Source organism: Scyliorhinus canicula, chromosome 2, assembly GCF_902713615.1.
Source record: "Scyliorhinus canicula chromosome 2, sScyCan1.1, whole genome shotgun sequence".
Taxonomy (NCBI): Eukaryota; Metazoa; Chordata; class Chondrichthyes; order Carcharhiniformes; family Scyliorhinidae; genus Scyliorhinus; species Scyliorhinus canicula.
This window is the reverse complement of record NC_052147.1, coordinates 277,781,272-277,795,481: the sequence shown is the minus strand read 5'-3', so window position 1 is coordinate 277,795,481 and position 14,210 is coordinate 277,781,272. Positions and strand designations below refer to the sequence as shown.

Sequence of the window (14,210 nt, the reverse complement as noted above, 5' to 3'; positions counted from 1 at the left end):
AGTTGCCGTGGAGATATTTCCGTCTCTGTGCATCGTTTATCTATGCTCCCACTCAGCTCCTGGTTTAGCTCAGTTGGGCTGTAGAATTCCCGTACAATTCCCGTACGGGCTGAGGTCACTAATGAAGGCCCCACCTTCTCAACCTTGCCCCTCGCCTGAGGTGTGGTGACCCTCAGGTTAAATCACAGCCAGTCAGCTCCCCCCCCCCCCCCCCCTCAAAGGGAAAATCAGCCTATGGTCATCTGGGATTGTGGCGACCTTACTTTACTTACCCCCACATTTGACGAACACATTCCTGGCTGGTCCCCCACATTCCACACTCCATAAACTTGACGTCATCAAATCCCTGCTGTCTTAACTCCCACAAAATGTGGTTTATCCATCGTCCCCATGCTCGCTGACCTACCCTGGCTCCTGGGTAAACAATGGCTCAATTATAAAATGCTCACTTTTATTTTCAAATCCCTCCATGGCCTGCACCCCCCCCCCCCCCCCACCCCCCTCGCTGTAATGCCCTCCAAGCCCACAGCCCTCCGAGATATCAGTGCTCCCCTCAATCCTGCCTTTTGAGCATCCCCAATTTTATTCCTCCATCATTGACGGTTATGTCTTCAGCTGCTTTCCCGGAATTCCCTCTCTAAACCAGCCCGCCTCTCTATCGCGTTTTCCACCTTTAAAACACTCCTTAAAACCACACACTTGATCAAGAATCACAGCAAAGAATGAGGCTCTTTGACTGATCATGTACCTGAACAGGCGCAGGAGTGTGGCGACTAGGTGCTTTTCACAGTAACTTCATTGCAATGTTAATGTATGCCTACTTGTGACAATAAAGATTATTATTATTGATCATGGCCAATCCATGTAACCAGCATATCTTTGAATGAAATATTAGTAGGGGCTGGTTTAGCACAGTGGCCTAAACAGCTGGCTTGCAATGCAGAACAATGCCAGCAGCGCGGGTTCAATTCCCCTATCGGCCTCCCTGAACAGGTGCCGGAATGTGGTGACTTTTCACAGTGTGGTGACTCGGGGCTTTTCACAGTAACTTCATTGAAGCCTACTCGTGACAATAAGTGATTATTATTATTAGGATCTGGAATGTGAAGGACGAGGTTGAATCAAGGTGTTGAAGAGAATTGGATTATTATATTAAAGATTTAAAAATTTGCAGGACCACAGTGTAACGAAGAAATTGAAGTAGCTGAGTTGCTCTCAAAGGTAGACTTCTTCATAGAATTCCATAGAATTCTAACAATGCAGAGGAGGCCATTTGCCCCATTCAGAGCACCCTACCTAGGCCCACATCCCCGCCCTACCCCGTAAGCACAGTGGCACAGTGGTTAGCACTGCTGCCTCACAGCGCCAGAGACCCGGGTTCGATTCCGGCATAATAATAACACGGGGAGAATGTACAGACGCCACATGGACTGTGATCCAAGACGAGAATCGAGCCCGTGACCCTGGCGATCTGGTTTCCCCCACACTCCAAAGATGGCAGGTTAGGTGGATTGGCTGTGCTAAATTGCCCCTCAGTGTCCAGAGATTAGGTGGGGATAAGGATAGGATCTAGATCGGGTGCAGCCTGGGCTGGCGGGACTCTATGATTCTAACCTGCACAGCTTTTGGACCATAACGGCAAGTTAGCATGGTCAATCCAACTATCCTTTTTTTAAAATTCACCCATGTGGGCATTGCGAGCAGGTTTAAGAGTCAGGAGTCACATATAGGAAGGATGACAGAGTTCCTTTCCTGAAGGGCATTTTTAAGACAATGGTTTCATGGTCATCATTTGACTTTTAATTCCAGGTTTGGGCAGCACAGTAGCACAGTGGCTAGCACTGTAGCGTCACAGCGCCGGGGTCCCAAGTTTGATTCCCCGCTGGGTCACTGTTTGTGCGGCGTCTGCACGTTCTTCCCGTGTCTGCGTGGGTTTCCTCCGGGTGCTCCGGTTTCCTCCCACAGTCCAAAGGCATGCAGGTTTGGTGGATTGGGGGCAGCACAGTGGCGCAGTGGGTTAGCCCTAACGCTACGCCTAGGTAGATTCCCTACGGTACATCAGGAGTCAAAGTGGCAGGGCAGCACGATGGCAGAGTGGTTAGCACTGCTGCCTCACAGCGCCGAGGTCCCAGGTTCGATCCTGGCTCTGGGTCACTGTCCGTGTGGTGTTTGCACATTCTCCCCGTGTTTAGGTGAGTTTGACCCCCACAACCCAAAGATGTGCAGGGTAGGTGTATTGGCCACGCTAAATTAACCCTTAATTGGAAAAAATGAATTGGGTGCTCCAGCCTCCCCAGACAGGCGCCGGAATGTGGCGACTAGGGGCTTTTCACAGTAACTTCATTTGAAGCCTACTTGTGACAATAAGTGATTTTCATTTCATTCATTTCAAAAGGAGGGGTTATTGGGTTAAAGTGGAAGAGAGGACTTAAGTGGGTCGGTGCAGGCTCGACGGGCCAAATGGCCTCCTTCTGCACTGTATGTTGTATGTTTTTATTGAATTCAAATGTCACCATCTGCCATGGTGGGATTCGAACCCGGCTCCCAGAGCATTATTACCCTGGGTCTCTGGATTACTAATCCAGCGACAACACCACTACACACTGCCTCTCCAAACCTGCACATCTTTGGACACTTCTATGCTGCAAGCATTGCGTGATTCCAGGATAATCAGTTATTATTGCATTGGGACTGCCAACTGTTCTGGAATGTCATTAGGGTCAGTACAGTTGCAGCATTTCTTGCTAATTTATCTGCGCTGGTTTCACTGTGTTGGGCTGTTGCCTCTCAAACTGAAAGCTGCGTTAATGCAGGCAGCAGCTCGGTTTTTCTGAGGAGATGACTGCCGCTGTGCACAGACATTAATCTTGCGTTTCCTCTGGCACCGCTCGACACGCGGTCATTAATCCTCTGTCGCCGAATATCGCAAACGTTAACAAGCCTCTCGTCCCAAAATCTCAGCCGCAATGGGGAACATCCATGCTGCCAACACAGGGCATTCAGCCAATGAGAAACCCAAACAAGCTACCCGCCCCGCCCCCAATGCATTGGGATCTGGCTGTCCATTGGTGGGCAAGGCGGCTGGTCATTGCAACCGCTCTCTGATTGGCTGCTGGATGTATCAATCTCAGCTCTTCTTCTGATTGGATCTGGGGTTTTATTTCAGCCCCCCCTTGGCTGCTGATTGGCTGTTTTTAGTGTCAATCGGTAGAATGCTGGTGTTTTATTGGCTGGCCTTGTCCATGCCCTGTTGGGATAGGTGGGCTTGCTCAGTCCTGGACCCTTGTTTTAAGTGATTGGTTCTGGTGGCTGCCCATTGAGCCGGGTGGATGTGCGGGGGGTCGGTGCTGCTTGGGAGAGGGTGAGAGCATCTGGGAAGGAACCCCCACCCCCCCCCCCCCCCCCAACCACCACCCGTCCATACCCACCCCCTCCCTACCCGACCCCACCCCTCCCCAGCCCGGCACAGCGGCGTCCAATGCGGCTCCTCCTGTGAGCTGGGTGGGGGGCTCTGGCTGGGTTGGCAGTTCCCTGGCAAGACCTCTCTCCTGCTCCAGCTTCCTCGTCCGGTGCCACCTAGAGCCGAGGCATGGGCACGGTGTTGTCGTTCTCCCCCGAGCCCAAGGGCAAGGAGGATGGGCAGGCGGGCAAGAGTGGCAAGGAGAAGGGTCTGAAGAAGCACTCGGTGCTCATCTCCGCCTTGACCTGGAAGAGGCTGGTGGCCGCCTCGGCGAAGAAGAAGAACGCGAAGAAGGTGAACCCCATCCCGGGAGCGGCGGGCGCCAACAAGGACCCGGTCCAGCAGCTCAACAGCGAGAACCTGAAGAAGTCCTGCCCTGTCCAGCAGCCCCAGAGCCAGCCCCAGGCGGGGGGCGAGCCCAGAGCCCCCAGCGCCCCCATCCCGGTGCCCGTGCCCGTGGCACCGGGCCAGCCAGCCAGCCGCCACCTGGGCTCCGTCAAGAAGCAAGCCAGCAGCCGCAACCTGTGCTCACCACGCCGGGTGGTGGTGCAGGCTTCCACCGGGGAGTTGCTCCGCTGCCTGGGCCAGTTCCTGTGCCGGCGCTGCTACCGTCTCAAGCACCTCAACCCCAACGAGGCGGTGCTTTGGTTCCGCAACGTGGACCGTTCCTTGCTCATCCAGGGCTGGCAGGACCAGGGCTTCATCACCCCGGCCAACGTGGTCTTTGTCTACCTGCTTTGCAGAGAGGTGGTGGACGAGGAGATAGGCAGCGACTTCGAGCTCCAGGCAACCTTCCTCACCTGCCTCTACCTCGCTTACTCTTACATGGGCAACGAAATCTCCTACCCACTCAAGCCCTTCCTGGTGGAAGCCAACAAGGAGGTTTTCTGGGACAGGTGTCTCGCTATCATCGGCCAAATGAGCAGCAAAATGCTTCAGATTAACTCCGACCCTCATTACTTCACCCAGATCTTCCAAGACTTGAAGAGCGAGGCCAGCAGCAGAGACTCCAGTGGACAGTATATCATAAACTTGGACCGTTAGGTGTTTTTTTTTCTTTGTGTGTGTGTGATGATAAATGTATAGAGAAAGAGGGCAAGAGGGGGGGAGCAATAGACGAGTACTAATCCCAATTGGGGAGGGCTGCAATCCCAGAGTTGGGATTCTGGGGTCCGGGCGTTGAGTTGTGTACGAGGGGGTAAGCAAAAAAATAAAATTAATCAAACTGCCCCAGGGTTCGAAGATTGGCGCAGACTTCAACCACGAGTTTAAGCAGAATGGGCCCCGAAGGCTCATTGCAAATGTGTGTGTGTGTGTGTTTATTTCAAAATGGTTTGTTCTCCAATCGTGCTGTGAATCACGGGTGATTAGAGGTGATCACTGTCTAATTTTAACAGAATTTTGCGGGGATCGGAACGAATGCAAATATGCATGCCAAAAACAATATGGAGAAACATTGCCCCCCTCCCTGTTATGTTTCCATTGTAACTGGTGTAAAATCGGAATTGGGACTGACGGCTGTAGATAACGTGTGAATTTTAAAATATTATATATATATATATACATAAATTTATTTATTCAATTCCCCATTTTGGGGAAGAGATGATCACAGCAGTGTTACCCGAGCGCCCAGACGGAAAATGGGTGGAGTGTGCAAAGGCAGACAGAGGGAGATAGATGGCAGCTCTCCATGGTGCTGATGTTTCCATCCAACCTTTCAGTTTGCATATTTCATCAGCAGAATCGCATTCTGTCCTTATCTGAATGTACATTTTTCCCCCTCTGTAACAAACAGAGGGTGGGGTGGGGGGTGGGGGGGGGGGGTTAGTTGTCAAATGTGCCAATTGTTGGGATATTATAAATAATGTTTGGTTTTGTATTGTACACTGAATGTCCTGGACTAACGAGAACAATATATTGCAATATGATCCGATCCTGTGGCTTGATTATTTCAAAGATTCCGGAAAAAAAGCTGCTTTTCTTTGCGGGGTGGGGGGGGGGGGGGGGGGGGGGGGGGGGGGGGGTGGTGTTGGGCATGTGTCTGCAATTGATGCAAATGTCTGCGTCTAAGGGTGCTGTATTGGTGATGTGTGTATGGAATTATATGCGTGAATGGGTGCGTGTGCTGACCGTGAACGTGGACAGTATGTGTTGTACAGCCGGGAGAGTGTGTTCTGGGCCTCAGAGGTGGGAGCTTTTTGCTGTCAGGGAGTGGGTTGGGCGTCCTGAGCCCGCCCCCCCCCCCCCCCCCCCCACACACAGAGCACCATTTCCATTTGCCCCTCTTGTCCTTGTGCGCTGATTACTGACAGCAGATTTAGCAGTAATCCTCAGCCCCGTGTGTTGGATTGGAGCTGCAAGGCAGTGCATGCGGGATGACGGCTGTATGCCTGCACAGCCCCTGCTCTTGGGGACAGGCAGGTCTCTCGCTCAGGCCAGCACCGAGCAGCTTGAGGTCGCGTCCAGTTTATAGCATTATGGTCACCTTGCACTAACACGCTGTGTGTGGGACGGCTTTGGTCAGCGAGAACAGACTTCCACAGCGGAGTGTCCTGAACCTTTCCCCTGACGGGACAGGACACAAATCCAATACCAACATGACAATTCGGAGCAGGAGTAGGCCACTCGGCCCCTCGAACCTGATCCACCATCTGATTGTAAATCCAACCCACATTCCTGCCGACCACAATAACCTTTTACCCTCTTGATAATCATGAATCTACCTAGCTCTGCCTTAAACCCCAACTTCCACAGACATTCAAACCCTCCCCATCAACGAACAGTGGCAGCCATGGGGTAGCACCGTGGCTTCACAGCGCCAGGGTCCCAGGTTCGATTCCTTTTTTTAAAAAATGTTTCCAATTAAGGGGCAATTTGGCGTGACCAATCCACCTAACCTACACATCTTTGGGTTGTGGGGGTGAAACCCATGCAGGCATGAGGAGAATGTGCAAACTCCACACGGACAGTGACCCAGAGCTGGGATTTGAACCTGGGCTCTCAGAGCTGCAGTCCCAGTGCTATCCACTGTGCCACATGCCTCCCCCAGGTTCGACTCCTGACTTGGATCACTGTCTGTCCGAAGCCTGCACATTCTCCCTGTGTCTGCATGGGTTTCCTCCGGGTGCTCCGGTTTCCCCCCACAAGTCCCAAAAGACGTGCTGTTAGGTCATTTAGATATGGGTGACACAGTGGTTAGCACTGTTGCCTCATGCCACAGTCCCAGGTTCGATCCCAGATCTGGGTTTCTGCACATTCTCCCCGTGTTTGCTTGGGTCTCACTCCCACAACCCAAAGATGTGCAGGCTAGGTGCATTGCTCACGCTAAATTGCCCCTTAATTGGAAAAATGAATTGGGTACTCTAAATTTAAAAAAAAAGGTAATTTGGATATTCTGAATTCTCCCTCCGTGTACCCGAACAGGCGTCGGAATGTGGTGACAAGGGGCTTTTCACAGTAACTTCATTGGAGTGTTAATGTAAGCCTACTTGTGACAGTAAAGATGATCTTTATCTACAAGATGCAGTAATTCACCAAGGTTCCTCAGACAATACCTTCCAAACCCACAACCTCTACCATTTAGAAGGACAAGAACAGCAGATACCTGGGAACCCCACCACCTGGAGGTTCCTCTCCAAGTCACTCACCATCCTGATTTGGAAATACATCGGCGTTCCTTCACTGTCACTGCAACAACATCCTGGAACTCCCACCCTAACAGCGGGTGTACCTACACCTCAAGGACTGCAGCGGTTCAAGACAGCAGCTCACCACCACCTTCTGAAGGGCAACCAGGGATGGGCAATAAATGTTGGCCTAACCAGTGACACCCACATCCCGTAAATGAATGAAAAAAACATTCAAAGAATCTGTTTCCACTGTCTTTTGAGGAAGAGAGTTCCAGAGGCCCACAACACTCCCAAGAGAAATAATTTCTCCTCACTAACAGTGAGATATTTAGATTCTCCCACAAGAGGAAACCTCCCCTCCACAACCACGATGTCAATACCCCCTCAGGATCTTAAAGATTTTGATCAAGGCTTAAAGGCTTCGAACACAGGCATTGTGGTCTGGTATATTAGAAGCCATTCCATTGTCTTCAACATGCACAAAACATATGATCATGTGTGTGCATGTATCCTATCCACAATCTTACATAGCAATGCAAAGGGATATGCAGCCCAGAAGCAGGCCATTCGGCTCATCCTGTCCATGCTGATGTTTATGCTCCACTTGAGCCTCTTCCCATCTTTCCTCATCTCAATGTGTCATTGTAACCATCTAGTCCCTTCTCCCTTATACACTTGTCTATTTTCCCCTTAATTGAATCTAGAGTTTTTTTCAACAAGTCTCACTGGTAGCATGCTCCACATTGAATTTCACCAAATGGTCACCTTAAAATCAACTTTGTTGCTGATAGAGTCATAATCATAGGGTTTTAGGGAACAGTAAGAGACCCTTCGGCCCATCATGCCTGCGCCTGCCATCAAGCACCTAGCTCTTCTAATTCTATTTTCCTGCTCTTTGTCCTTAGCCTTGTATGCAATGGCATTTCAAATGCTCGTTAAAATGCTTCTTAAATGAAGGGTGGCATGGTGGTGCAGTGATTAGCACTGCTGCCTCATGGCACTGTGGACCCTGGTTTGATCCCGGCCCCGGGTCACTGTTCATATGGAGTTTGAACATTCTCCCTGTGTCTGCGGTGGGTCTCACCCCCAAACCCAAAGATGTGCAGGGTAGGTGATTTGGCCATGCTAAATTGCTGCTTAATTGGAAAAAAAGAGAAATGGATATTCTGAATCTACATTTTAAAAATGCTTCTGAAATGTTGTGAGGGTTCCTGCCTCTACCAATCTTTCATGCAGCGAGTTCCAGATTCCCACCACTCTCTGGGTGAAAAAGTGTTTCTTCAAATCTCCTGCCTTTACCATAAATCTATAATCCCCCTGGTTATTGATCCCTCTACTAAGGGGAGAAGATTCTTCCTACTCATCCTCATAATTTTATACACCTCTATCATTTCCCCCCTCAGCCTTCTCTGCTCTAAGGAAAACAACCCCAGCCTAACCAGCCTCTCTTCACAGCTGGAACTCTCCAGCCCAGACAACATCCTGGTGAATCTCCTCTGCACCCCCTCCAGTGCAATCACTTCCTTCCTATAGTGTGATGGCTAGACCTATACTCAATATTCCAGCTGTGGCCGAACAAGTGTTTTATACAGCTCCATCATAACCTCCCTGCTATTATATTCTATACTTCAGCTAATAAAGGCACATCCCGTTTGCCTTCTTAACAATCTTAACTTCCTATCCTGCTGCCCTCAGATATCATTGAACATGCACCTCAAGGTCCTCTGGTCCTCTGTATTTCCCAGGGCCCTATCCTCCATTGTATATTCCCTTGCTGCCATACTGAATTGATATCTTCCTCTCTATCCACCCTCTTATTCACGTTTATAATAATAATATTTATTGGTGTCACAAGTAGGCTTACATTAACACTGCAATGAAGTTACTGTGAAAATTCCCTATCCACCACATTCTGGTGCCTGTGCGGGTACACAGGGAGAATTCAGAATGTCCAATTCACCTGACAAACACGTCTTTCGGGACTTGTGGGAGGAAACCGGAGCACCCGGAGGAAACCCACGCAGACACGGGGAGAACAGCAGACAGTGACAAAGCCAGGAATCGTACCCAGGTCCCTGGCGCTGTGAAGCAACAGTGCTAACCACTGTGCTGCCATGCCATTTTGGTTTGATGTTTTAAGTTTTATTTGTGGTTTGTCTTTGTTCAAGACAGCGCCCCTTTAAGGGCCCGCCCCTTTAATTTGTCCCTCAGTTTATTTGATGTAGTTTACTTGGGTTTGCACAGAATAGGGTAACCATTCTGTGCTTCAATGTGCATTAGGGCACATATAGGTTGTTGTTGCTGCTTTGGGAGTCACTAGATGTAGACTTTGGTCTGCATACAAGCAGGTAACTGAATGCAGCAGCAGGTTGGGCCTGTCTATGATAACAGTGCTGGCACCGCACACCTACTTCGGATGTAAAACGCCCTATTCAGCCACACCCTCGCCTATTTATTAGTCCCAGCCAACTGGAAATTGCACCGTGGGTTATCGGATTGAGGGCGACCTCTCTCCAAGGTGCTGAAAATGCCTCCGCGAGCACAGCGCACAGGTCAGTGTGGTTCGCTGTCCAGTGTGCTGAACTGTCAATGATCTCCTCCAAATCCTAATTTCGCTTCGTCCAACACGCCCGTGCCAGCATTTATGCTCCACAGGAGCGTTCTCCGACCTTAATTCATCCAAACAATCAGCACATTTTACTGTTTCTTATATACTTATCTAGTTTCCTATAAAATGCACCCATACTATTCGCTTCATCTATTTGCTATAATAGCAAGTTTCCACATTAATTCCATTCTATTGATAAACATGTTTCTCTTGCATTACCTACGCATCTATTAGTGAACTGTCTTACATTTATGATCTGCAATTTCGATCACACTCATCCGACCCCTAACAAGATTCATATGATTGCGAACAACAGTGAGCCCAGCACCCACTACACCCCACTGTTTACCGGTCTGTGTACCCTGAAACCCAAGAATCATCAATAATTTCTTCAAATAATTCAATAGGCTTTCTGAAACAAGACATTCTCTTTGAAAATTTCTTTCTCAATTTTTTAGATGTTTAAAAATGACATCCTTGAGCATTGACTCCGTTATCTTTCTGATCATTCCTGCGATTTAATTTCTCTCCCCCCCCCCCCCCCCCTCTAAACATAGTACATTTATTAATTGACCAGCAGCCTCTTGTAATATTTTCTTTGTGGTATTTTCTGATTAGCTGACATTCAAGGATACTGAGGAAAGTGAGCATGGAAATTGCAGATGCACTGACCATAGTTTTTCAGTCTTCCTTAGGATTGACAAGGTGTCAAAGGACTGGAGCTTGGAAAGAGTTACAACCTTGTTCAAAAAAAGTGCAATGACAAGCCCATCAGTTTAACCTTTGCGGTGGGGAAATTTTGAGAACTAGGAATTTGGGATAACATAACTAAGAGACACAGGGATACATGCTGGTTAACTCACTGTGCTACCTTCTTCGGAGTGCACATCTCCAAAAATCTGTCCTGGTCCAGCCACGTGACGCTACCAACAAGAAAGCACAACAGCACCTATCTTCATCAGGAAACTAAGGAAATTCAGCAAGTCCACATTCACCCTGACCAACTTTTACAGATGCACCATAGAAAGCATCCTATCGGGCTGCATCACAGCCTGGTATGGCAACTGCTCGGCCCAGGACCGCAAGAAACTTCAGAGAGTCATGAACACTGCCCAGTCCATCACACAAACCTGCCTCCCATCCATTGACTGCATTTACACCTCCAACTGCCTGGGGAAAGTGGGAAGCATAATCAAAGACCTCTCCCACCCGGTTTACTCACTCTTCCAACTTCTTCCATCGGGCAGGAGATACAGAAGACTGAGAACACGCACAAACAGACTCAAAAACAGCTTCTTCCCCGCTGTTACCAGACTCCTAAATGACCCTCTTATGGACTGACCTCATTAACACTACACCCTGTATGCTTCATCCGATGCCGGTGTAATGTAGTTACATTGTGTACCTTGTGTTGCCCTTTTATGTATTTTCTTTTATTCCCTTTTCTTCCCATGTACTTAATGATCTGTTGAGCTGCTCACAGAAAAATACTTTTCACTGTACCTCGGTACACGTGACAATAAACAAATCCAATCCAATAAGAATGGTAGCATGTATTTCTTAGGAGAAAACTATGTTTGACTAAATTGCTTCAGTCTTTTGAACAGGTAACAGAGAGGGTCGAAGAGGGCAACACTGTTGATGTGGTGTACATGGACTTCCAAAAGGCTTTCAAAACAGTGACGCACAGCAGACTAGAGAGAAAAGTTACAGTTCATAGAATAAAAGGGACATTAGTGGCATGGATGCTGAATGGACTGGAAACAGAGAGGAGCCACTAATGTTTTCTAGGCTGGAGGAAGGTTTGTCCTGTGCTCAATCTGCAGCAATTCAATGAAATCTGTTATAGGAATTCAAGTCTCTTTTTTAAAATTCATCCTCATTTATATTATTGTATTGGGCTGTTTCATTGCACCAAGACTGTGTTCAATGTCTCTTTCAGGAACACAGTAACTTACTATTGACTGCCACCGCCCCAACCCTCCCCTCACCCTGGCTCCCTCCCCTCTCCTGACCAGGTGTGATAGGATTTGGATTTGTTTATTGTCACATGTACCGAGGTACAGTGAAAAGTATTTTTCTGCGAGAAGCTCAATCAGATCATTTAGCACATAAAAAGAAATTACATATTAGGGCAACACAAGGTCTACAATGTAAATCCATAGACACCAACATCAGGTGAAGCACACAGGAGTGTAGTATTAATCAGGTTAGTCCATAAGAGGGTCATTCAGGAATCTGGTAACAGCGAGGAAGAAGCTGTTTTTGAGTCTGTTCGTGCGTGTTCTCAGACTTTTGTATCTCCTGCCCGATGGAAGAAGTTGGAAGAGTGAGTAAGCTGGGTGGGAGGAAGGGCAGCACGGTGGCGCAGTGGTTAGCATTGATGCCTACGGCGCTGAGGACTCGGGTTCGAATCCCGGCCCTGGGTCACTGTCCGTGTGGAGTTTGCACATTCTCCCCGTGTCTGTGTGGGTTTCGCCCCCACAACCCAAAGATGTGCAGGGTAGGTGGATCGGCCATGCTAAATTGCCCCTTAATTGGAAAATAAAATTGGGTACTCTAAATTTTAAAAAAAGCCAGGTGGGAGGGGTCTTTGATCATGCTGCCCACCTTCTGTATTCCTTATCTATTCATTTGATAATAAATTTGGCGGCTTCTTTGATTATGCTGCCCGCTTTCCCAAGGCAGCAGGAGGTGTAGACAGTGTCAATAGATGGGATGTGGGGTCGTGTGACGGACTGGGCAGTGTTTCCGACTCTCTGATATTTCATACGGTCTTGGGCCGAGCAGTTGCCATACCAGGCTGTGATTCAGCCGGATAGGATGCCTTCTATGGCGCACCTGTAAAAGCTGGTAAGAACTGACCACCCTGATAATGACCTTTTTAATCCCAACCAGTTCAAGGCCAAAACCAGGACAATAACCAGTTCTGTATTAGAACTACATGTGCTGCTGAGGCACGCATTCGTGCTAACCCTGAGAAGCAACTGTACCAGATAATCGACATTTTCCACAAAGCCTATGAGAGCATAGGGTTCGCACTGGACACTGAGAAGGTCAAAGTCTTCTCCCAGCACCTGGCAAATGTATCCAATGCCTTCAATTAAAATTCATACTGATGTGTTGGCAAAGGCCCCTCACTTCCCATCTTGGAAGCTATCTATCCCATAATGCTGACATTGATGATGAAGTACACCATCAATCCAATGTGCTGGCTCAGCAATTGGTAAATTATGTGCTCAAGTCTTTGTGAATCGTCCTATCAGACCTGACATTAAACTTTTTTTTATTTGAATTTAAGGTACCCAATTATTTTTTCTCCAATGAAGGGGCAATTTAGCATGGCCAATCCACCTAACCTGCACATCTTTGGGTTGTGGGGGCGAAACCCACTCAAACACGGGGAGAATGCACAAACTCCACACAGACGGTGACACAAGGCTGGGATTCGAACCCGGATCCTCAGCGCCGCAGTACCAGTGCTCACCACTGCGCCTCATGCCGCCCCTGACCTGACACTAAACTTATCGTCCATTGGCCAGTGGTTCACCCCACACTCCTCTACAGTGCTGAAACTTCGACAACCCTACCATAGATAGATATATTTCACATTTTAATTACCGGTTAAAGGGATATGGGAAACAGATGGAGAGATGGATTTGGGACCAGGAAGATATCGGCCATGATCTGATTGGATGGCGGAGTGGGCTCATAGGGCTGAATTGCCTACTTCTGCTCCTAATTCCTATGTTTCTATCAGGAGGGAAGAATCATACTCAACGTGAGGGGATTGCCAATTATGAGATTATTCTTGGTATTTTTTTTTATAAATGTTTTTATTGGGTTTCTTGGTATTTTTTAAATGAGATTTACACCTCCAGTTCTTTCTGGATCACCATTTTGGATTTGTGTAATACCTCCACATTGGGACTCTATCTCATATCCCAGGGAGGGTGACTGGGTATGGCTGGTCTCACTCATCTCCTCTGAAATGTTTCACTCGAACAATGCAGCACTCCCTCAATACTCCAACGAATGGCAGCACACTGGGAATTCCTGAAAAACAAAGAGACCTTAGCGTGTTTGTAAATAGATCTCTGAAGGCAGAAGGGCAGGTTAATAGGGTGGTGAAAAAGGCTCATGGTATACGTGCCATTATCAATCGTGGCATATATTACAAAAGCAAGGAAGTCATGTTGGAGTCATAGAGGACATTGATGATGTCACAGAACATCTACTCTATCTATCCCTCTCATCATTTTATACGCCTCAATTAAGTCACCTCTCATCCTCCTTCGCTCCAATGAGAAAAGCCCTAGCTCCCTCAACCTTTCCTCATAAGACCTACCCTCCATCCAGGCAGCATCCTGGAAAATCTCCTTTGCACCCTTTCCAATGCTTCCACATCCTTCTTATAATGAGGTGACCAGAACTGCACACAATACTCCAAATGTGGTCTAACCAAGGTCTTGCAGCATAACCTCACGGCTCTTAAACTCAATCCCCCTGTTAA

General features: G+C 48.3%; 1 protein-coding gene across 1 annotated transcript; it reads left to right on the top strand.

The window, feature by feature from the left end:
* The first annotated feature begins 3,414 nt into the window (after positions 1 to 3,414).
* Positions 3,415 to 5,393, top strand: LOC119962167 (cyclin-dependent kinase 5 activator 1-like). The gene has a single exon (XM_038790111.1). It carries the CDS (start codon positions 3,590 to 3,592, stop codon positions 4,502 to 4,504), a length of 915 nt encoding a protein of 304 aa, XP_038646039.1. The 5' UTR covers positions 3,415 to 3,589; the 3' UTR covers positions 4,505 to 5,393.
* Positions 5,394 to 14,210: the final 8,817 nt, after the last annotated feature.